Raw genomic sequence first — 25,031 nt, forward strand, 5'->3', positions numbered from 1 at the left:
GTAGTAAAGATAAACACATCTGTATCCACTTTTCTCAATGGTCTGTTTGTAGTCTTTTTGTTATCAGCAAACATTTAACTTCCCTTCATGTACATTTTAAGGAATTTGAGATGTCTTTCAAGCCATTGTCATAGTTGGATGTGAGTGGCATTACATTGCTGTTATACTGAGGTAGAGACCTGTCTACATCGTCAGAATATAGTATTGTTATTCTAAACCGAAGTAAGTTGTCATCGCATATACACTCAACAGATAAATCCCATTCTAAATCTATTCTGTTTGTAATATATATATAAGTAATTAAAAATCAGTCTGCTGTCTGCTGAGAGAGAGAGAGAGAGAGAGAGAGAGAGAGAGAGAGAGAGAGAGAGAGACAGGGTCTATTCAGTTAAATTCTGACCATTTGATGACAAAACTTCCTCTACTATCCTCTTTTGTAAAAACAAGTCAAGGAATGTTTGTATAATTTAGTTTTAATATAGTGAGCTTTTAGGAGACCACAGATTATATCCGGCAAGATAAATGCTGCACTTTGCTAACATATCCAGTGGGTGTCAGCATTACTCTTTGAATTTACTGATGTCTGATTTAGTTAAAAAGCAAAGCAGCTTTTGAATATTGCTGGCTGGTGTAAATTAGAAAATGACAGACTGTAATAACTTTAAACTGTTGTTTGACTGATTTAAAAATGTTTCCTTGTAGGTCACTAGAGTATTTACACAGACAATGGTATTTTGGGTTAGGGTCCCTTTATTTCCTTCCCAAGCTTTGAGTTAAAGAAGCCTAGTTTACTGCTGCAATATAATCCCATGAATTAGATTCATAGACACCCATAGACAAAAAATGCAGAGTCTCCCTTGAGCTGTTGGTCGGGGTATGCCCAGCTCTCAGTATCTGACTGACTCCGAGGCACAGCATCTCCCTCTTCAGAGGAATATTCGTTTTACTGCATCTCTCACTCACTCTGTCTCTCCTGATCTCTATTCCGCTCTTCCCCCTCCTTCCCTTCTCTGCCACTGCTGCATCACACTCTCTCCACTTGTTTTCTACAACCTTTCTTCCCCTTCAGACGCCGCTCTCAATCTCAATCTTCCTTTTTCATCCTCCCTCATCTTCTTCTTCTCCCTCTTCCACTCTTTCTCTGTTTATACAGAGGAATGCAGTATGTGGAAGTCTGTGGCTCTTTGGCTGTTGATACTTGCGACTCTGCTCCGGGGTGAGTGGCTTTCATTGGTGCTTTGAGTGATACTGTGCTCGAACAAGTGTGTGTTTTCTCCATGTGCTGCATATAAGCTACTGTATGTGCTCTTGTATGTCTGTTCCTAATAATTGTGCACTCAGCAGCTCATTTCAACACCAGGAGAGAGAGAGAGCCTGTTGATGTGCAGCCAGACAGAGAAAAAAAATGATTTATTTTTCTAATTGGCAAGCAACAGGATGAAATGCAATCATCTTTACTGCAGATCACATATAGATAGATAGAGAGACAGAAAGAAAGACAGAGTGAGAGATTGAGAAAGAAGAGAGAGAGAGAGCGAGAGAGGGAGAGAGAGAGAGAAAGAAGAGAGAGAGAGAAAGAAAGAAGAGAGAGAGAGAGAGAAAGGAGAGAGAGAGAGAGAGAGAAAGAAGAGAGAGAGAGGGAGAGAGAGAGAGAGAGAGAGAGAGAGAGAGAGAGAGGGAGAGAGAGAGAGAGAGAGGGAGAGGGAGAGAGAGAGAGAGAGAGAGAGAGAGAGAGAGAGAGAGAGAGAGGGGGGGGAGTGATTATGAGGCCACTTGTGATGGGGATTTACCATATGGCTGGAAATTATGGACACTATAGGGACTATTAATCTGAATTATAGGTATACCATCTGTGGAGTCATATTGATATTAATTAAGCTCTAGTAAATTAATATAGATTTGATGGTAAGTGCATGAAGTAGGTGCATTAATCTCAGACCATTTAGCACTCCTACTGTATAGTTACTGTTTGCCTGTAGAACAGCATTGTGCAGCTATCCGAAGTGTGTATTAGTTTTTTTTAAACGTATTTAGTGTTCCTCCAATGATAGGTCCCTCCACATCAAAGTGATTGCCTCATGGGAATTGAATCAAAAGTGAATTGAAGCCTTTGGTGGAGTTACAGGGCGAAAAGAGGGACAGTTCCCCGCTCTCATTGTCGTGAGTGCTGTGTGTGTCTGTCTGGGGTGTTTTAGTGTTTAATGGCTTCACTATTTCCTGCATGAAATGAAACTGACATTTTCACAGTGATGGGAAGTACTCTGACTGTCTGTGGTGATCAATCAGAGATATAATTGATTAGGAGGAACAGGACTTTTTCTCTCTGGTCTCCTGCCTTCATTCCTCTCTCACTCGCTCACATTTTTATTCTGTCTTCTCTTCTCGTGTCCTGTGTAATCCGCTCTTCTATTTATCACTGTGCTCCAACATAACCCTTTCCCTTATCCCTAAAAGCCCACTCTTTTTTTTACCTCAATTGGAGAATTTCTACTCTCCCTCTGTTGGTTTGTTTCTCCTTCTGCCTCTCATTCAATTTCTACACCACGTTTCCCTAAACTATCTATCAATCATTGTAATTGCACCATTTTTCTGCTATTCTGCTCTGTCTTTAGTGTTTTCACCTTGTCTTCCCTGACACAGCTTTCACTTTGTAACTGTCACTTTTTCTCTTGCTTCTCTTTTGTGATTCCATCCCCCCCCCATATCCAGTATCAGTGCAGGGTCCTCACCAGCGGTTTCTGCTCAGGGAGCTGCTCAGGGACTACAACCCCATGGAGAGACCGGTGGCCAACGACTCCCAGACTCTCACTGTTCAGTTCTCCTTTACTCTGATGCAGGTCATGGATGTGGTACGCATGGCATAAATGCATCATAAACATAATTATACACCCATACAATACAATTAAACAAGACTCTTAATATATCTTAATTCACTACTCACATGCCTACATGTACATTTAAAGAGTTCTTGGCCACTGTAATTGTTCTTCCTCTGTGTACTGGCTGTGAAACAATCTCCTCCAAATGCAATTCCAATGTAGAAATGCATTCTGAAGTTCAGCTGAAACTAATATGAGACTTCATCAGTCTGAATCAAATAGTCAAATTAAATGGGTATCTTCCAAACTTGAAGAAGTAATTTCAGGATGTGTCTCAATGGACAGTGTGTCCTTGTTGAGCTGCAGCAGAGGGATAATACAATGAGGGAATTTTATGCTGCAAAGACTGTTACTTCGGAAGATACTGACTTGATTTTTCAGACTGTTGAAGCCTTATGTTATACTATAGTTAATATGTATATTTTTGCACAGATTGAGGACTGCAGATTTTGTCCCCCATTACTTAAATTGGAATCATCAAGAAAGGGATCTCGCTCTCTCAAACATGCATGAATGTTAATGTTACATTATTGCCAAACCTAAATTAGATATTTTGAATAATTTCACATAAGAGAAAAAAATAGATAATCACAAGATGAACCTTTCCTTAAATCATTAAATCACCTATTCTTGTATATGTTTTGTGTTATGCAAGGATGAAAAGAATCAGATCCTCACCACGAATGCCTGGCTGCAGATGGTGAGTATAATGAATAACATTAAATGTGATATTGATCTGCATAGTGATAATCCTTGTGTATCCCACCCTCCCACCCACAATCTTCCTGCTGACATCAGAACAGAAACCATACATATCTTCTGTTGCAGACTGAAAACTCACATGTTCACACTGCATCTTGGCCCATGAATCAATAAAAAAAAAATGTTCTCTATCTCTTGTTAATGTAGCACTTGAAGCAGTTTTGCTTGTGTTTTGTTTTTGTGTGTTATGTCCTTGCATGATTCCTGCAATGTTTGGGTATTATCTCCATGGTTGAGAGCACGTATTATAAATCACTTTAAATGAAAGCATCAGCTAAATAAATGTAATACAAAATATGTTGTGTTTAGTGTAGACTGAAATTACAATAAAATCACAATATGGAAAGTCAGAATGACAGTGCGTGTCTTGTCTATGTATAGCTTCATGTTTTTGTTCATATGTAAAACCAGTGTTGTTCTTGTGTCTCCCAGCAGTGGTACGACCACTACCTCCAGTGGAACCAGTCAGAGTATCCTGGAGTTAAAAACCTTCGTTTCACTTCTGACCAGGTCTGGACACCTGACATATTGCTTTACAACAGGTATGTGTGGTAAACACACACACACACACACACACACACACACACACACACACACACACACACACACACACACACACACACACACGCTGCTGCTGAGCTCTAAACTATCTCATCTGTGTGTTACTATCCTCCAGTGCACATGATAAGTTTGATGCCACGTTTAAGACCAACGTGCTGGTTAACTCCAGTGGCTTCTGTGAGTATCTGCCTCCAGGTAAGTTTTTATTACTGTAATCAGCATCTTGTCCTCAAAACCAAACTACGCTTTCCGTCATTCTGCAAACATACAGTACTACTCATGCTGCATCAAATTAATCCTAAGAATGTTTATTGCAATCTTCACTTACTTCCAAATGGCTGCACCAAACAACATTTTAACTAGTTTCTTTTTGCCTCATTACATCTTGGGGCAATTTTACTTTACTTTGATATTTACTTTCCGTTCACTGTGAACATCTGCTTTTTTTTCCCCAAGGAATATTTCTTAGCACATGTAACGTGGATGTGCGATGGTTTCCGTTCGACATCCAGCGTTGTGAACTGAAGTTTGGCTCATGGACATTTGATGGTTGGCTGCTGGACATCCAGATGAAAGAGGCAGATGTGTCAGGATACATGACCAATGGAGAGTGGGACCTAGTGGGTAAGACAGGCTTCAGAGGCCCTGGAAGACAAACAGTGTTGCCTAGTAACAGTGCTTACATTTCTGCCACGTAGTCCTGTATGTGTAATTAGATTTTAGTAAGTTGGAGTATACCTTATGGACATTTTATTGAATTAAAATACAATGCAACAATTTAGATATATATACTACACCTGTGATCCTTGATTTTCATAGTGAGATCTTTCCTTCTATATTCTATCTCTGCTGTGTTCATTCAGTTTTATGATGTGCTTCTCATTTCACACCCTCACTGGTGTTTTCTGCATTATAATGCTGTCTTTGCTGCACCTGCGTCTGTCTCTGTCCCCTCAGAGGTCCCTGGAGGGCGTCATGAAGTTTTCTATGACTGCTGTGCAGAGCCCTACCCTGATGTTACCTTTGTGGTGACATTACGAAGAAGGACCTTGTTTTACGCTCTCAACCTCCTCATCCCCTGTGTGCTCCTCTCCACCATGACCCTGGTGGTCTTCCTGCTCCCCGCCAACTCGGGGGAGAAGATCAGCCTGGGTGAGGAACAATATGAGTAGGGTGGAGAAGAGAAGAACAGGGGTCATAGATGATGTTATAATAAGAAAGGTTGAGAAAATATGAGATATGGAAAACAAGAGGTGCATCTGCTATGAGATAACATATGTCTTGATGCATATTCTTTACTCCTTCCTTGTGAAACCATGGGCTTATTTCACTCTTTTAGTGTTTCTCTTACAGTCTTCTGTTCATCTTCTGTACAATCCTATGTTTCTTTGTTAACATTACATGACTTTCAGTCAGCTATGCCAAACTTTTGTAATGTGTCAGGGGGCTGAGTTGGAGGGAAGGTGGAGAGACTGAGAAAAGGTAAAGACAGGAGGGAAGATAAGAAAGACTAAAATCAAATGAGTGTTCCTAGGGGTGTCAGAAAGACAGATAATAAGGGCGAGAAGTCAAGTGCACCATACCAAATATACTGTTCCACTAAGGATTCTCTTTTCTTTTTTAATTGCAACCCACTACTCCCTGGTGTCCTGTGTCTGCCTCCAGGCATCACGGTTCTGCTTTCTCTGACGGTCTTCATGCTGATGGTTGCAGAGATTATGCCTGCCACATCGGATTCTGTACCCCTGATAGGTCAGTTTCTTTTTGTGTGTATCTGTTTATGGGTTTTTGGTGTTTTTTTGAGGTGGGGGTGGGGACTGACTCAGTGTATGCTCTCTTCTCAGCATACAGCAACCTTATAATTAAAATGTGCTCCCCCGTCTGTCTTAGGGCAGTACTTTGCCAGCACCATGGTGATTGTCGGGATGTCAGTAGTGGCCACAGTCATCGTCCTTCAGTTCCATCACCACAGCCCCAACAGTGGACACATGCCACGTTGGGTGAGTTTAAATAATTATAGTATAATAATAAACTTTATTAATTGAGCACCTTTCTAAACAATATCAAAAACAATATTCAAAATACTTTACAACAAAACCAAAAAAACATAGTAGTACAATGAAATGCTAAATAAAACAAGTAAAGACAGGCTTACAGTGCTCATATTATGCTTTTTGGCTTTTTCCCTTTCCTTTATTGTGTTGTGTATCTTTTTGTTCACGTTATAGGTTTACAAAGTGAAAAAGCCCAAAATCCACCCAATGGGACTTACCATCTTCCAGAGAGAACACTGTTCACAAACTGCTCCAAACTGCTCTATTGTAGTCCAGCCTTTACTTCCGTGACAAACGTGCGTCACTTTGTAACACACGTTATAATGCTCGCCTAGCTGCTAGCGTGACGCCCTCATACTGTGCTTCTGACTAGCTTGTAGTGCTGACCTAGGTACTGCGCAGGTGCGATTCCCAACAAAGATGGAACAGAAGTGAGATGCCTCGCTCTGTAGCTAAAACAGAGAGCTCAACACACAGGGTGAAAAGAGGAGCTGCAGCAATGTGCAGTACAACAAAAATATGGTGTTTTTTGAAAATTAAACCACATAAACCTATTCTGGTACAACCTCTAAATACAATTATGAACCTGAAAATGAGCATAATATGAGCACTTTAAAACAAACTGGATATAAGGGATAAAATAAGAGGAAGCCAAATGAACTAAAATCAGGGTAAGCTATACAATAAAAGTGTGATTTGAGAGGTGGTTCATAAGAGGGCACACATTCAGCTAAGCAGATCTTCTCAGGCTGATCGTTCCAGAGTCTCAGGGCCTTAACGAAAAGCTTGAACACCACTGGGCTTTATCTTTGACTCTTGGATGGCCAAGACGCCACCACTTGAGAAGAACTTCACAGTTCAGCAATAAAGCTACTGGTCATGCACTGCTTAGAAAGTTAACAGTAAATTGTTTTAATCAATTATAAAGCGAACAGAAAGCCACTGTAGAGAGCAAAAACAGATTAAATAGTATCCCATCTCTCAATTCTATCTAAAAGCCTTGGGGCTGAGTTTTACATACATACAGGTGAAAAGTGCACTGCAATAATGTGAAGATGTGACAAAATAAAGGCTTGTATGAGATTTTCAGTGTCTTTAAAACCAGATCTTTGCAATGTTCCTAACAAGACTAAACACGTTTAGTAACAGGGTGATTCAAAATGTTATACCAAGACATAAAACTAGAGAGTTAATGTGCCACGATGAGAATACTAGATGTGGTTGAACCTGATTAGCAGTATTTTGAAGGCTAATAAAGACCATAAAGAATCCTTTATGCTCATCTGGCATGTGTTTATGTGCATCTGTGTTCTTTCATTTTCTTATCAGTGTTTGTGTCCTTGTGTGTCAGGTGCACTTGGTTCTGCTGCAGTGGGTTCCATGGTTCCTGCGGATGAAGCGTCCAGGCGAGGGAGTGGAGCCGCCTCTTTCCAACTGCCACGCAGACCCTCAGAGCAGAACCCTGTCTTCTCCTACCACCACCACCACTACCACCATCCCCACACCAGTGCCCCCCATCCACCCTCAGAGCCTCAACTCTCTGCAGGCTAGCCTGGCTCAGCTTAACCACCCTCTGTCACACCCAGCGCCCCACCGGCCCAACTCTCAGGCTGTCATCCTCCCTAATCCCATCCACAGAGATCCCAGCCCCAATCCACATCCACAGCCCAACGGCCATCTGCTTTACATGGGCTTCCAGACCTTCCAGACCACTGCAGAACTGGAGCCAGTTCCGTGGAGCAGAACCACATGTCACGGGAGGGGTAACAGTGGTCTAGGTGGAGGGGAAGGAGAGGGAGCAGCAGGCAGACCAGCTGAAGATACACCTATCCATCACCACCTCCAATCTTCCAAGTTTGGGAGCCCCCCACATGAAACTCCACTATCCCCAGACCCTGACCCATCAGCCACATCCTCTGGACCCTGCGGCCTAGAGGCTGGGGCCGGAGCAGGGACATCAGCCGCAATACTTACCCACAGCGGTGCGATTCGATCTGTGGCAGTAGAAAACCAGCTGCAGGCTCTTCTGGTGGAGGTGCAGTTTTTAGTCGAACGTGTTAAGGAGCAGGACCGGCAGCTCAGTTTGGCAGAGCAGTGGCAGTTTGCTGCAGCTGTCATCGACCGTCTATGCCTGATGGGATTCAGTGTTTTCAACATTATCTGTACCATTGCTATTCTCATGGCTGCACCCAACTTTGGGGAAGCACTATCAAAAGACTTCATCTGACAGACCAAAAACAGAGAGAGTGGGAGACTTTAAGGCATAATGCAGATAAGTATTTGTTGGAAGCACAATTGCTGTTAATGGTAATGGTACATAAAACAGCAAATATTTCCTATTCATTAAGCTGTGGTGGATTGTGGCACATGTGGAGTGGACTTCAGACATGTTATGACGCGATTTTTGTGTGTGCCATTTTTCATGATAGAATATCTACGGAAGAGGATTAGGGCCACATGTTAAAAAAATGTTTTGAGTTCTGAGTTTAAAGTCAGAATTCTGAGATTACAGTAAAGTCAGATTTCTGACTTTATTCTCAGAATTCTGACTTTAAACTCAGAACTTAAATACATTTTTTCACATGTGGCCCTAATCCTCTTCCATAAATATCACATTTACTGTTCACACATTCTTTTGGCAATGGTTTCTATGGAAGTTTGATTGATGTGTTTGTTTCTCCTATTAGCGGCACTCCAGTCCAAGTGAAAAATTTGTTTCATGCATTGATAATTTTAGTGATTTTTATTTTCAACTAATGGACTATCAACTGAAACCTCCAACAAAGCATCACGTTTTATTGGAATATGGAGGATGGTTTGTGGATTTTGATTCTTTTTTTAAAAAGTTTGACAGTTAAATAAGAAATACAGTTTTTTGGAATAGTTTTGTGAATGAGGATCCTAAAGAAAACTGATCCCAGAATTTAGGTGAAAATTGGGAAGCATGACTTTGCTAAATTTGTTTTAAAGTATTTGTACTGCCGTCATTGGATGCTACATGAAGATGCTCAGTAGAGAAACTGGACAATGATGTGCTGCATGTAAACCTGAATTTTCTGACAATACAGACCAGAGTTTCTGTGTGCTCTTTTGTTACACGTTTCCCCAAATACTATTTATACTGCGGTACAAACATTTTGTTACCACTGATGGGTTTCTTTGCAGAAAACCTTTTTTTTTATTTTTTATTTCAATTAAATTTTTTATTTCATTAAAGCTTTTTTCCCAAGGTTTCCTTTTTAATAGGATGCCACTGGGATCAGTATGTTTCCACATGAATATACTCTTTATCACAATAATACAGCCTGAACATCATTCATGTAATGGGATGATGACATTGGTGATTCAGTTCCACCTTTAACAATCACATTAGCCTCATTGTACACTGTAGTGGTCTCTCTTGTTTCTGAATATGGAACACACTTTGACAGTAACAGCTAGAACAAATATTTCAAATATTTATTCATAACGTGGAACAATATTGTCCTTCAGTGCAAACATAGACACGGTTCAGATTGCAACATGTGAAAGAAAGAAGGTTTGGCACCTTTCCAAGAGTCCTTTTTCACAAGGCTTTTTTCTTATACTGTAGACACACACACACACACACACACACACACACACACACACACACACACACACACACACACACACAGTGTATGCAGAAAAATATAATCTCTATGACCCTGGCTTTGAATACCAATCATTTACATATATTTCACAGAACACTTTGAATGCCAATATGTCGTGACAGAGCGAGCTGTAAACATTGTAAAATAAACAGCCTTGTCTTTTGTACTTTCTAGACATGCATCAAATGTTCTATTCTTTGGCTCCCCTCCCTCCGATCGAAGTTTGAAAAGGGCAGGAGGAGTGAGAAGGTGAGGGGCTATGAGAGGAAAAAGAGCCAGAGAGAGGAAGGCAAGATGGAGGTAATGATGTGCAGCAATGAAGAGGGCAAAAGTAGAAAGCGACAGAAAGAGAGATGGAACAGAGGGCTATGCAGAGGAACAGAGATGGAGAGGATGCAGAATGACAGAGAGTAGAGAAAGCACAAGGTGCTTGCATGGTTGATAGAAACAGAGTAGGGAGGAAAAAAAGGTGCTGAGAAAGCAAATAGGAGTCAATAAAGTTTTTACTGATTGCTCATTAAAAAGAGAGGGAGAGGAGGAAGGGGGAGAAGAGAGGAAGTGGAGAGGAGTGAATCCCTCCTCCTCTCCTCTGGGATGCTGCTGCTGCTAAACTGTACTTAGACCAGCATTAAGGGGTGACTGGACATATATTCAGAATTGGCAAAGAATGTCTGTAAAGGATGTTGGCCCATGTTAAATGACTGAATATGAAATAATGCACACTTTATGATGATTGAATTTGGCTAATTGCTGTTTTGGCACGGCTGTACTCAAACCTTCAGTCGAGGCTATTAATCAAACTTTAAACCCTTTCATTGTAAGTACAGTATGTGCAGGCAGGGCAGTTTGGAGCAATTCAATGTGCATTTTAATGGCCTACTGAGCCCTTTTTGTCTGTGTGACTGCTGGGGCTGCAGCGTTATAACACAGCTGAGAGATGCAATACAGCACAGGTAATAAATCTAAGATACTCCCCTCCTCTGGTGACTCTGTCATCCACATGCTCTGTGTCGACAGCTCACGCAGAGCTGTTTGTTCAGAGGAGAAGCAAACCGACTCATACAAAACTGGAGCATGATGCAGCTAGCAGGAGAGTGGGATGCAGAAATGTTTGGTTTCAAGGGGCCACTGCAATGTGTGGCCGCAGTTGTCGCACCCATTTGCACCCACATCCACATGAAGCAGAGCAACTGCAAACCCACTCACCCATCAAGCGGTGAAAGTAAGGACCCTGCTGCAGACCTAATGCAGTAACCACGCATACTCCTAAAGCTCTCTTGTTTTCTCTCTCACACACACACACACACACACACACACACACACACACACACACATACACATACGTACGCACGCACACACACATAAACACGCATGCACGCACGCACACACACACACACACACACGCACGCATACACACACACGCACGCACGCACGCACACACACACACACACACACACACACACACACACACACACACACAAACACACAGTTCACTTTCACTGCTGTTTGTGCAGTGCTGTCAGTTCAGCTCTGTGTTTGCCCATGTGGGAAAAGAGAGGGAGAGAATATAAAAGAAGGGAGTGATGTGATAGCTGATATAGTCTGTATTTTAATAGTTAAATCTAACTATTGTAATGCAAGAGACTTATGACTTTGCAATGATGCAATATTTTCTTAGTTTACCCTCTTTTTTCTTTTCCTACTTTAATAGTGAAGATGATGAATGGGAACATCCCAGATACAGAAACAATCAGAAACAGACAATCCCAGTCTTACTGACTTGCACCATGTACGTACAGGGAGAACATGCAAATACCACACAGGCTAAACCAACTGAGCCATCACGCTCCTTAATCTTAATATTTCAGATCTCCAATGTTCCATTTCATTTTTGAAATATCCAAATCTCAATTTAAGATACACGACGGCAACAAAATCTTCAATTGTTTTGGTTTATTTTTTAAATTCAATTATCCTTCAAAACTACACATCTTCCTCTTCCCCAAAATTCAGATGTCCCAAGATAAAATCCCAGACCAACAACAGCCAATAGATATTAATTACTGGGTGCAGGCATTCGATGCAGGTCGATGGAACTGACATTTCATTGCCTGTTAAGATAATTGTCTCCCAGATCTCATTCAAAGATGGAGATGGGGAAAGAAGGGAACACAAAGTGAGAGAGTAAAATTATCTTCAGAGGATAAATCTCACTCTGCTTGTGGGTAACTTCATGTTTTTGGCAGTCCTTGACTCTCAACTCACACCCACTGGAGCTGTCCAACACACACACGCACGCAGGCAGGCAGGCAGGCAGGCACGCACACGCGCGCGCACACACACACACACACACACACACACACACACACACACACACACAAATAACTTTGCATCAATAAATCAGTTTATTTAAAAGAATATGTTACAATTTATTACAGTAAGCGACGTAACCAAACACTTAGTCTTTTTACATTTCAACATGTCAAAGAATCTGCAGGTTGTCAATCTCCATCCTCTTCTTAGCGTTACTCTTTGAAAGCCAAACCATATCAGGTGAAAAAACTTAACAGAGATGCTGAATTTAACATAGTATCTTACTGAAATAAATAATACTAGTGACACTAAACTTTAGACCAGTGGTTCTCAACCTTTTCGAGTCGTGACCCCCCAGAATAGTAAGGTTGGTGTTCATGACCCCCGTCCCCCTCAAGAGCTGCAAATTGGTGTAAACAGCTGTTTTCTGGTCATGATGTCATGGAAGGCTTGTATCACGTGGACCCGCCTTCAGACCCCTTTCTGTGTTCCAGGACCTCCTGATTTATAAATGAATCTCTGAATATAACACATGAAATGTACCAAACTCTCACAGTAATGTAAAAACCATTCCCCAGTCTAGAATGGTATTTCATGTTTTTCTCTCCAACCATCTGGCAACGCCCAGAAATGATCTTGCGACCCCCTTGAGGGTCCCGACCCTCAGGTTGCGAACCACTGCTTTAGTCAAGATGAGAAAGAGAGAGCGAGAGAGAGAGAGAGAGAGAGAGAGAGCTGAGCGCAGGTGGGGAGATCAGACAAAGTCAGACAATCGACCACTTCAGACACGGTCCAGTAAACAGACAAGAATCTTGGAAATGCATTCAGCTTTAAGGATTGCAATTCTCTCAATTCAAGGGTCAACACATTCAATTACGCCTCCTTTTACACACTCACTAGACAAGGTCTGTTGAAGCTCATTAATCACCCAAAATGGCTTCTGTGAAGAGCACCATCATTATAACAAGCACTCTTAGCAAAGAGCCACTGATGTATATGACTCTTTACTTGCCTGATAATAAAGAATACTGTTGATATTCTCATTACGAGCTAAATAGGAGTAAGGGCTGGTTCATCTCATGTAATGCATGACAGTGGAACACAGGTCTTTGCTTTGAGCATCATTATCTTACATGTGTTTTTGCAGAAATTAGCCATATTATGATATACTGCTGTATATTGATTTTGGAAAATATTCTTATTACTATTATGATGATAATCAACCATCACTAATAAAACGGCTCATTCTGTAAAACCTAGAAGCAACTGACCATGTATTATGTTTTGGATAAAGTAAGAACTTCAGAAATGTCCTTCTAAATGAGTTGATAATGCAGTTAAGCTATTTAGATTTAATGAATAAGGTAATAACATCAGAATATTGCACTGAACAATGATTCATATTTAATGCCAGCATGTAGTTAATGATGTAATTACCTGTTTATTTGTCAGACTAGAGTCACTATTGCGTCATCAGATAATTATGTTTTACCTTATTACATTATTCTAGGAATGAGAACTTTAACTGGGCTCATTTAAAGGGACATTGCAGAATTACATTACACTGCAGCTCTGTGATCAGTTGCTACAGAGCCTTTAGTAATTGTGCACACAGTTATCTCCATATGTTGATGAAGTGTGCAAGCTGCCCTTTTTCCCCTAAGAAATCCTCTTCCGAATTAACCTGAATCTAGAGTGCATGAGTGGTTCAACAGTACAGCGAAGTACCAGCTACAGATATAAATAGTGCAGCCAAGTGGAAAGGCCTTTTGAATTACAGGCCTATTATAAATCCTCTGGGAACTCTCAGAAACAAAGTAATCAGGGCCTGCAAGAGAGCAGAAAGGAGAAGGACCCCTGCTGTCTCTTATGGGTAATGCATTGTAAAATACTGTGCTCCACATCACTGCTGCTCTACAATGGCCCTCAAAACATTAGCATGGAGTGTTCACATAATACTATAAATACATATAAGTTTGCATGGCTTTGCACGCGGCACATGCCCTTTGATGATGCGGTACATAATCATACTCAAAAATGAATGTAAACTAGGCACAGGCTAGTTCCAGTATTATGCCCAATATGTTCTTCTTAAGTTACATCTCCCACATTTGGAGGAGGCAATACTGTTGGATAAAGTGCAACAGTAGTTTAAAGTTTAACCTTGTTTCCTGCTCGTGTCAAATCATCACAGCGGTGTCTCTGAATGACAAAAAGTATCTAACAATCCTACAAAATCTCCGCTTTCTCTCTCCTTTCTCTCATAGGCAATGCTACAATGTTACTAGTTTTATTTTTTATGTTATGTTTATAATGCAAATTGATTGGCAAACAGATGAAAATTCATGTATGTGACGCAATCCAGCTGTGACTTACATTCTGAGGGCCTCACTCTGGTTGGCCCTTTGAATTTTGCACGCATAGTTAACGTGCACAAACACACTTGCACGCTAACAATGGGCCAAAAAGACAAAGAACACACTGCTGCTCTGATCCGTAAATGGAGAAACTAATTGTCTTCCTGTAGTCAACCTTCAGTATCACTGATCAGTGTTATCTGTGTTCCCCATTACGAGCACTAACAGCTTCCACTTTTTGTTAGTCCAACAGTATTTCCTTTTAGACTTCAGCTTTCTCTTCCCAGTAGGACTACTTCCGAGGCTCAAAACCTCCTCATGTACAAGTCACATTCCACTTCAAGTCCCTGCCAATAAGAAGAAGGCTTGCCATAATCCATGACTTGACAGAGCTCTGTTTAATGAATGATTATGGTGCGCTGGATTCAAGAGTTCTGGTTTATGTGTCTGTAGCTTGTTATGCTTTGATTTATTCAAGTTGGTTTGCATGTATCGGGGGGTAGCTTCTCAGGTTGTAGCTGATGGAGTGTAAATGATGACCATGTTGTTAGTAGCTGAGTGTTGCTGGGTCTGGGGCTAGATGAGGGCCGAACTGAGCTGAGTCGGTGACGACTGTGTCTAGTTAAGAGGTAACAATCTCCCTTCCTAGGTGCCTCCATCCCTTCTGTGCCTCAGCAGCTGGAAAATATTCTGAAACAGACACAGCAATCAGGAGGAAGACACACAAATTCCGAGACAGAAAAACGAGTAATTCACACAGGCTATTACTTAATCATAGACCAGACAGAGGCAGGCAAAGCCTTACCTTGCCACACATACCATCTTTACTGCAGTTCTTATTGTCCTTGTCTGTAGCCTCTTCTTCCACCTGTAGAAACACAGACATTGCAGGTATAAGTGAAGGATGCAAATAATTGGCTTGTAATAGAGCAGGTTAGTCTGTTCGTAAGTCGTGGTCCTTACCTCCTTCCTCCACTTCAGCTCACAGAAGACTCTCTCGAAGCACTCGTGCATGTAGTTAAACTGAACATTGGCCATGCACGGCAAATACAAAGAGAAAAACAGACACTTAGATTTCAAAAGACAAATAAGATTGATGTTGATAAGGTTTACATATTTTCCTTATGAGGAATAGTTTGATATTTTGGAAAAAATATGTTATTTGCTTTCTGTTAAGAAAATACCAGCACCTGCAGAGCTCACTGATTAACATGTTATATCTACATTTAATCTGCACAAAAACGGAAGCGCAAAAAGGAAATTTTTCTGGGCTGGAACCTTGAACTTCCTGAAGTCTCCACTGATTGCCTGGCAACTGCTCACAGCCAAGAAATAGTGTAACCACCCAACATTTTGTTTTTTGTATGGATAAAACAATCACTACTACTTTAACAATTTAGTATGCTCTTCTAAAGTTGTGTCTTACAACTCTGTGCTGCATAGTTTGTGTCTGTCTTATATCACCATTCCAACTTAGGTAGTACTGCATCTTTTAACATTTTATCAAGATCTCTATTATGATTGTTGCATTTTATTTATGTCTCATTGCTTATTGCTGCTCTGCATGTTTGCATGTGTGAAAAAATGTCTATAATCAGAATTGCTTGGCTGTTTTATCGCTTCGTATTGCCTGCTAGCATGGCTACATGTACTGAATGTGGATTTTGTTGAAGTACTGTATTACTGTACTAATGTTTTGCTGCTTCCTGTTGCTCTGTATGGCTTCTGCACTGTCTTGTGTCTTGTCACTGTGTGTGTGATACTCACATAGGGTGTAAATATCTTGACCCAGCGTGGTTTCTTCTCTCCTCGTGCATATTCAAAGCAAAAGGCCATGCCCTCTTCATCCGTGTCCCACCTCTGCATCTCCCCCCAGTCAAATGCAATCACCTGGTTCTGGAACAACACTGAGGCGTTAGTACACTCACTCCATTATACATACAACATATGTTTATACACACACTAACAAACATTTGCCCTTGCCTCGAGCGTCCCTTCCTCGGTGCAGGCGTGCAGCTTGAAGTGGTGAATGCTGATGGCTGTGATGACGTGGCCTTTACGTCGGGAGTCGCAGGAACAGTGGGGGAATATGATCTCATTGTAGCCCTCACAACCCCTTAACAAACTCAAATACTAAGAAAGAAGAGGCAGAGGAGACAAGATAGTGCTTTTTACTATATAACAGCATGTAGTTCTGCAACGGACTGAAGTTTAGATGCAGGATACACCTTCTGATGTTTAACTGTATCCAAACTTTATTTGCCAAAAATCAGAGAACAGTCAGACATTTTAGATTTTCTCTGCAGCCCAATTGATCTGAAAATAGGGTGCGAGTATTTATCCTTTTAGAATACTGAAAGCAGCAGAAATGCAGAACTGAGTACACTTTAATATCTGTTTATTTATTGCAAGTAATATCGTTATCGCATATTTTCTGGGGCAGGTATAATTTCTCTAAAAAAGGGGTAATGTATTTATGTTTTCAGGCAGTGGAAAAACTCACTTGCTTTGCCTATTCCTCTCCAGTCAAAGCTACACTCTCACGCTGTACCTATCCACTTGGTTATATCACACACAGTTAAGGGAGACTGAACAGGTGGGGGAGTTAGGTGATGACATAAGCCACACTGTACTGTAATGTAGGGCTGTCCTCGATTAAAGAAATTCTTAGTCGACTAACACTTATATGATTTTGTCGATTAATCGATTAGTTGATGTAATCGACAGAGCTCTGCTCTTTGAGAGGTGGTTAAGACTAGAAAAGCACAATATAAATGTAGTTAATTAACCATCTGTAAAACTGTGTTTCTCCACAATTAATCCTGCAAAAGCACCACTTTAAATCTTGTGTTTACCAGAAATGTGCTCATAAGTTTCTTGGAAATGAGTAATTAAGCATGAATAAGCATAAAAAATGCGTCATCAACTAAAGAAATCTTAGTCGACTAAGACCAAAACGACCGATTAGTCGACTAATCGACTAAGAGGTGGCAGCCCTACTGTAATGATTAACTTTATCTGTCTCTTTCTGTATAAGTTACTCAGGAACAGTAGTAGAGTAGCTGAGTGGTATCTGTCCATATGTGAGAGACTGACCATGGACATCTTCTTCTGCTCAGCCAGCTTCTGCAGCTGGTAGGACTTTTGCTCTGCTTTAATGAAGCCTTTTTTCACATCATCCACAGCCTGCAAAGAAAGGGACAAATAAGGGACACTGTTAAAAAACACAAAGAATAAAAAAAAAACACATTCATACACACACCACAAAGAAAGACAGACATATACACACACCTGGTGAAAGAAGTAGTTGACAGCAAGCTGGTTGTCATTGAGCAGAATCTCCTCTTCTGTAGTAAAGAGCCACTTCCGCAGGGTGAGGCAGGTTCCTGGGATGGCTGAGGTATAGTTCTGTACATACAGTTTGTGGGGGAACTCGTTGGGGGCAAGCTTACGTACTAAAGAAGAAAGAGAGAAAAAAGGGAAAGAAGTTAAGTGATATACCATTCTTATGTGGCAAGAAAAGAGTGTTCAAAAAGTTTTTTTTTTGCATGTTTGTTTAAAGCTGAAATCTATTATCTTTCTGCATGTTAAACCCTCAGGAAAGATAACAGAGCATTTAGTGTCAAATGTTAGATACTAGATGTTCTGCTTGATGCTCTCATCTTGTTGCAGTAGAACAAGAAAAGAAAATCAACTGACTAACTGATAATGAGTATTGCAACCATATTATCTACTGAAGCTTGTCTCCAAACAGGATCACATTTTTTTTTACATCAATTATAAATATTACAAGTTGCATGGTGCCCAGAGGATGAATACTACTGACTTTGATGATACCTTGACTTGTCCTCTAGCAACATCATCAGGTCTAAATATGTTTTGTATTCGTCCAGTACTTTGGCTTTTGACCATCTACCTGTTCAACTAATGACATTCCCATCAGCCTCAGCTGTAGTTCATGTTTAATGCTTATTACCAAATGCTAGCATGTTTACACACAAAACTAAGATGTGTTAGCACAGAGGTGCTAGCATGGCTGTAGACTCTCAGTATTGTAAATTCCACTTTGCCAGTAAAGCTTTTTTAAATTTATAATTGAGATACTGACAAGCAAGAGGTGAGAACAGAGGTTTTATAGTGACAGCAAGACACAATGTCAAGAGGTGATCTAACAGATGACAGGATTCAGCTTCTCAGGCAGACTAAAGTCCAATAGCGTTGGCATAACCAAAGGGCAAATTGATCTACACCTTAAAGCAGCCAACAGATGTGTATCTGACATACCCTTGTACCACACTAGCCCTGAGAAAGTGAGGACCAGTTGAAGTGACTCATGCACAAGGGCGCTCAGGTATTTATTTTAGATTACTTTAAAAAAGTTTGGCTGTTGAGGAACCATAACACTCATTAGGCAATTACTGGATACACATAAATAATCTGTGGTTTAAAGAAAGATGGGAACCATTTTCAGTGTAGAAAAGGAGGATACACACAAAAATGTAAAGCTCAATTACATGTTCTGACTAACCAAAGGTGTGGTTGATGACCTCAAACAGAGCAAAGTAGCTGGCTGTTACACTATCCATCCCTAGTTTCATAACCACAGCCTGAAAGAGAAAGAGAGAGAGTAAAACATTTGCGAGATTACTGAAATGAGGTTATGGTTATGATGGTTATTCAGGACTGTGTATGTGTTTACCTGGTAGACCTGGTCTGTAGTAGAGTTTTTGCGAACTCTGACGGTGAGCGTGGTTTTGTCGGGCATGGCTATTCTCAACTCCACATCTGACACGCCATTGTAGTTCTAGGTCGCGAGAAGGAGAGACAAACAGCACAGTCAGTCACAGGCAGAGGACCACAAAAAGAAGCAATCATGTATGTTTTTATTTTGTCTTACCTCATCTGATTCAGAAAGGAACTCCTGCATGATGTCACTTTCTCCAATTACCCGTACAGAGCACACTGCAGACAAGAGACAAAATATGCAATACAATAGACGGTATAGTTATGTACTCTGGAGTGGACAGTATTTCTCCCAGATCTTTCTACATGCTTTCTCCCCATTACCTTACTTTACAAATCCCAGAGATGATTACTATCATTACTACATTCTGACTTTACAAAACTTTTTTTTTTAGAAATCCTACATCTCCTTCTTTCTCCCTGACCTTTTTCCAGGTATTCTTCCAAGCCTCTGCGTCGTGCATCCAGCTGCTGCTCCGACAGGGAAAAGGGCCATTTCCCAGGCAGCTTAGGGAAGGTAAAGTTGGCAAACTCCCTCTTCAGGTTTTGGTGTAGGATTACAAACTCGCGGTAACGCTTGGAGCACAGCTGCCTGCCTGCCATGTACACATTAAATACCTAAAAGAGGGAGAGTGCAGAGAATAATGAAAATAAATGTCCTAACCCAATGACAGGGAGTTAAAATCCTATCCTCCATGCCTCCAAATTCAACCTCATCCTCTCAATTAGCCATCTATGATTTCATCCATAAGTGCACCCACCACAAACTTTTCTTGGTTGAGCTCAGTGTGTTTGTAACTTGGCACAGAGATGGGGACGGCCTGCTTGTCGGAGTAGTCATAGCAGGACTGGGCTGAAATGTCGTCTCCAGGATCCAGGCAGTCGGCTTCCTGGGGCGGGACGGACAGCACGGCCAGCACCAGCTCCCTCTCTCCAGCCCGGATCAGGTCCACCACCTGCTTGTGGGTCGCTCCCTCTACATTTACACCATTACTATTGAAAACATGGAGGATGAGATGTAGATAGTTGTTAAGTTTATGTTTTATTCATGCAGGGCATTTTCTTATATACTACAATAAATATTATCTTGCTTAGTCTATTTATTTTTCTAAGAGTTCTACTTGCATTGTTTGTCAATGGCACATTCTGTACTGGACTAAATTATCCTAAAAAGTTGTACATATCCAGGAGTAAACATAGAAGAAATATCTCACAACATAAATCAATCAAATACATCAAATATTAATAAAAACTACAGCTTCAAAAATAAACAGACTTAAATCATTGAAACATCTCTGACATAGTTTCTATGATTCACAAAGGTAGCATTTACATAGAACTGTTGTACTCAGACACTAATAATACATTGTAGGCTTATTTCAAAAGGAAAAGAGTGAAGCATTGCAATATGAGAGCCCTAAATAGAACATTCATTTTTTATGAAATGGCAGAAAGTTAAAGTGTTATAAAGTGAGTCAGGTGAAACAGCTTCTGTTTATGTGTGGCAGAGTAACAGAGGCATTGTCAGAACTCTGGGCTCACATTTTTCCCATCAGGAATAAAACCTTTGGTTTATGTAATTAGCAAGCTGAGCAGGAGCAGCACTGGGTGTGTGCCCTTTGGCAGGCATGTGTCAGAGGCATGACACAGTGCTGATGACAGCGCTGTAGCGTCCTGACCTATAGTTAACTTTACTCACAACAGCCACAGAATCTCTTCTTAAAGCTCTCAGCATCGCCTCTAGCTGTTTCTGACGCTATTAATAACAAAAACAAATAAAGGTGATTTATAAACCATGCCAGAATGAGATGGCGTTGTGCTTATGTAATGGACTTTTGCTATTTAAATAGTTAAAAATATTAGCATGGAAGCATAAGTTGGCCTCACTTCTACTTAAACATTTACCAAAAACTGAAACAGACAGAAGATAGAACTGCCTCAAATGTCACTTGTTTTGTATTTTGCATAGCCGGAATGCAACCCAGTCAATATCTTGGGGAATATGTTGATCACTATTTGTGTGGCAGTAAAAGCTGGCTATGATCTTCTAATACTATGGCTTCCTATTTGAGTTTTGCAGAATAGGTTGATGTTAAAGTTAGAATATGTTGTTAAATTATACTTTGATTATTATACTTCTCAGACAAAATTTTCAGACTGCCTAACCATGACCAGAAATGGCCAACATTCTTTAATAGCATTCAGGGGTGTAACTGTATGCAAAAGGTTTGTATGGTAATCCTACTTTTAAAATGATCTTTCGAGCATTCCCATTTAAACATGCCTAACTCATATCCAGAGAGGCCAACTAACTGTTGCCATCTCTTCCTCATGAGAACTACGGAGGCAGTCAATGTTCAATGAACACAATTGGCAGTGGTAACAGATAGGAAGCCAGTGAGGGATCACATTCATGTCACTGGTGAAATCAGCCGGCAAAAACCTTATTCATCAGAAGTAGCATGTCTTACTACTGCCTCCCCAGGTCAACGGTGAAGTTAGCACTGTGATAAGGACAACAGTGCATAGGTGAATGGAAAGGTAGGAAATGAGGAAACTGAGGAAATACCAACTGTAATCTTGATAATACACATACTCAAAACAAGGCACTTCATCACATTGATGCAGAATTGCTGTAAATCCAATACTGCCATTCATTTGCACAATGTTTATATGCAACATAGACCTTGTGACTGACAGCTGATCTGTTATGTCAAACATCGTGTCATGCCATTGCTTATGTTGACAGGGTGACACACAGCTAAAGCTCTCTAATACCTAACTCAATGTTAGACACATGAACATGCAAGCGAGTCAAGGAAGGCCTTCTGAGCTAAGGCGCATATAGCAAATCTGAAAGATCATTATGTAGGTACTGTAGGTAGAAATAAACAAAGACTGATAGGGGAGACAAATAAAACCATCTTGCAGGTGTAGTAATAGAAAGAACAAATGTCTCCTACAACACAAAATACAGACATTTTGGCAGCGCTTTCATTCTAGCAGCTTTATGACTATACAATAAGCACCTGATGTAGTGGCCTTTGCACTTGCACCATCAGCACTTTTAAGCATCATACATAGTTTTAAGAGACATTTCCCAGTGTGTCATATTTTCAGTTCTTCTGTCGTTATGATTCAAGGTGATTTGAGCTGCAAAGATTAATCGATTAGTTGTCAACTATTAAATTAATCGTCAACTATTTTGATAATTGATTAGGCCTAATCAGTTTGAGTCATTTTTATGAGAAAAAAGAAAGAAAAAAAAAGGTAAAAATTATCTTATTTCAGCTTCTTAAATGTGAATATTTTCTAGTTTCTTCACTCTTCTATGACAGTTAACTAAATATATTTGAGTCATGGACAAAACAAGCCATTTGCAGATGTCGTCTTGGTTTTTGGAAAACACAGATTGACATTTTTTACCATTTTTCACCATTTTATAGACTAAACAACTATTCGATTAACCGAGGAAATAATCAACAGATTACTCAACAATGAAAAATAATCAGCCCTAATAATAAGCCATAAAGGTAATAGTTTATTTATTTTTCTGCCGAAGTGTAGTTTTCTATTTTGTACTCTATGCATGAACACTTACACTTACGCACAAGCAAAGACGCATCCATACACACTCTAAAACTCAAAGCTAAATCTGCCACAATAACATACACTGCACAGCTTAAAGAGAGAAGTGTTCCGCGTGTTTAAGATTATACATAGCCTTTATCATCTAGCAGGAGGCTGACAAAAATGTCTAGCATGATAGATTATTCTGCATCAAAGGCTCAGAAGCAGGAGTTGTTTGTAAACGTGCAAAGAAGTATTGATTGCATAGAGAATAGCAGAGGCTATATACCACTGCAGCTAGTATGCAGTCATTAGTTGAAGCCTACACTGAGGGAGCTTACATTAGTGCAAAGGGTAGGCATGAACATGAACACAAATATGAAATTAATCACAATGAATAAAGCCAATAATCAGAGGACTATATTGACCAAAGTAACTGATACATGGGTGAAATAAATGGGCTAGCAGGCTGTCCTTTTTGTAAACAATATACAAAAATGCACATGCATACATCCACATGCTTGCACACAATCACATAGAAAAATTGGGGTCAACAAACTGCCAGGTTACTGCAGGCCATCCATTAAGAAAGCAGTGTGCAAAAGCCAGCCAATGAGATCCTGAATTTTAAGAGAGCTAAGCCAATAAGAATTGAACTGAAAGCATCCCTCCCTTTCTGCATCACCTTATTCCACACAAACAGACACACTGAAGCGCCAGTACTGATGCCGAGCTGTGTGCTGCTGCGTGTTCCTCGCCATAGCAACAGAGCCTAACATCAGCAAGCAATCTCCATGCATACTAACGTGCCAGTGAGGACAACCACCTCTATCCTACATGCAGCAGCACACATGAGTGCTCACTAGTAACATCAAAGCCATGACGGTTAACTGACCAAATTCAGTTATGCTGATGATAACGATTTGCCTTGTTTTAACCTTCACTAGATGCAGTGTGTCATGCAGAAATAGTAGGTTACACACTTAATCTGGCTCCAATGATATGAATGTGTACTAGGGGGGTGTGGATGAGTGGAATAGGCTCCCGCGTGACGGGAATTCCTAATAATCCCTAGATCTTTTCTCTCTGACACACAGACACTCCTTTCATTAGGATGAACAGATATTCTTTCTGCCCAGTCAAAGCACTATGATAGTGCACGTACACACAGACTTCTTGGTGGCCGACACTGGTCCCAGTAAAAAGACAGTGAATCATGCTCACAGGTACTGCTTGCCTCGATTCCATTGACAATCATTCTGAGATGAAAGACTCATTTGTATTTTACTCATAATATGCTTTTGGTTAAGCTAAGACAGTACCACTTACACCTCAAGAATCCTGTCCCCCTTCGAAATACCGGCTCTGTCGGCGGCACCTCCCGGTAGGACAGCACTGACATGCTGCAGGGGAGCGTACAGTTCTCCGTTAATGCTCCGTAGTTGCCCGCCTTCACTAACTTGTCCCCGAACATTGAAACCATAGCCCGAGTCGGACTTCACTATTCGAACTAGCCGTGGGCCTGAAGTAACGGTGGTTGCCGTCTGGCAGCTGCCGCCGGTGCCCGGTGTAACGTTACTGCTACCGGAGCCGTTACGAGAAGAAGGGTGAGGCAACGGAGGGACCGATGAACAAATTCCTTGTCCCTCGACGTCCGACATTTTTCTATACTCTTTGTATCATCCACTCCAATTCGGCTAACAATAAATATCCTGCAAACATTAGCTTGTAGTAGCAGGCTAATCAGCTTGGCTAGCTAACTGACCGAGATCATCGGAAAAAGCCGACAGAGTCCGATGATTCGCGAGACCCCCACAGGATGCGTTCCATGTGGGTCACTTCAGACTCCTTTTTGAGGGTGTGTCGGTGAGTATACTGGATAGGCCACATAATTGTATCCAGACAAGTTGTGAGTCAGTTAGTGTTATTTCCAGGCTAAAATAGCAATGTACCGTAATAAACAAGTATGACTGTAGCCAGTGGTTCCCAATCTGTGGATCCCTCATGAACCCAAATAAAAGTATCAGGGATTTAACTTTTCTCTAATTATTTTTTTTACTGTAAAATGTTGGATAATTTTTACATATTCGGTTTTGTAAACGTCCTTTAAATGAAAGGACAGAATCTTAGTTTGGACTATGGTCACTCACAACTCATAAA

General features: G+C 40.8%; 2 protein-coding genes and 1 long non-coding RNA gene across 5 annotated transcripts; 2 read left to right on the forward strand and 1 right to left on the reverse strand.

Moving 5' to 3' along the window:
• The first annotated feature begins 900 nt into the window (after positions 1-900).
• LOC116049563 (neuronal acetylcholine receptor subunit alpha-7-like) lies at positions 901-8,725 on the forward strand. 2 transcript variants are annotated; one of them, XM_031299335.2, is made up of 10 exons: positions 901-1,216; positions 2,710-2,849; positions 3,535-3,579; positions 4,074-4,183; positions 4,318-4,397; positions 4,659-4,826; positions 5,160-5,354; positions 5,868-5,954; positions 6,093-6,202; positions 7,608-8,725. In XM_031299335.2, exons 1-10 carry the CDS (start codon positions 1,165-1,167, stop codon positions 8,481-8,483), a joined length of 1,863 nt encoding a protein of 620 aa, XP_031155195.1. In that variant the 5' UTR covers positions 901-1,164; the 3' UTR covers positions 8,484-8,725. The 2 variants fall into 2 exon arrangements, with proteins under 2 accessions (XP_031155195.1, XP_035862604.1); XM_036006711.1 differs by having other exon boundaries at positions 4,077-4,183.
• Positions 8,726-8,762: 37 nt separating this feature from the next.
• Positions 8,763-10,061, forward strand: LOC118496098. Its single transcript, XR_004898573.1, has 2 exons — positions 8,763-9,101; positions 9,141-10,061. It is a non-coding gene; the product is annotated as an uncharacterized LOC118496098 (long non-coding RNA).
• Positions 10,062-12,270: 2,209 nt separating this feature from the next.
• snx27b (sorting nexin 27b) lies at positions 12,271-24,704 on the reverse strand. Of its 2 annotated transcripts, none has more exons than XM_031299333.2 (13): positions 24,201-24,704; positions 20,063-20,294; positions 19,727-19,919; positions 19,456-19,520; positions 19,258-19,362; positions 19,087-19,165; positions 17,850-18,013; positions 17,655-17,744; positions 16,542-16,691; positions 16,326-16,454; positions 15,522-15,581; positions 15,378-15,426; positions 12,271-15,248 (listed from the first exon to the last, which is right to left on the reverse strand). In XM_031299333.2, the coding sequence occupies exons 1-13, from the start codon at positions 24,530-24,532 to the stop codon at positions 15,181-15,183; spliced, it is 1,716 nt and encodes a 571-aa protein (XP_031155193.1). In that variant the 5' UTR covers positions 24,533-24,704; the 3' UTR covers positions 12,271-15,180. The 2 variants fall into 2 exon arrangements, with proteins under 2 accessions (XP_031155193.1, XP_031155194.1); XM_031299334.2 differs by having other exon boundaries at positions 15,364-15,426.
• Between the last annotated feature and the right edge of the window lie 327 nt (positions 24,705-25,031).

This window comes from Sander lucioperca, chromosome 10, assembly GCF_008315115.2.
Source record: "Sander lucioperca isolate FBNREF2018 chromosome 10, SLUC_FBN_1.2, whole genome shotgun sequence".
NCBI classification, from domain to species: Eukaryota; Metazoa; Chordata; class Actinopteri; order Perciformes; family Percidae; genus Sander; species Sander lucioperca.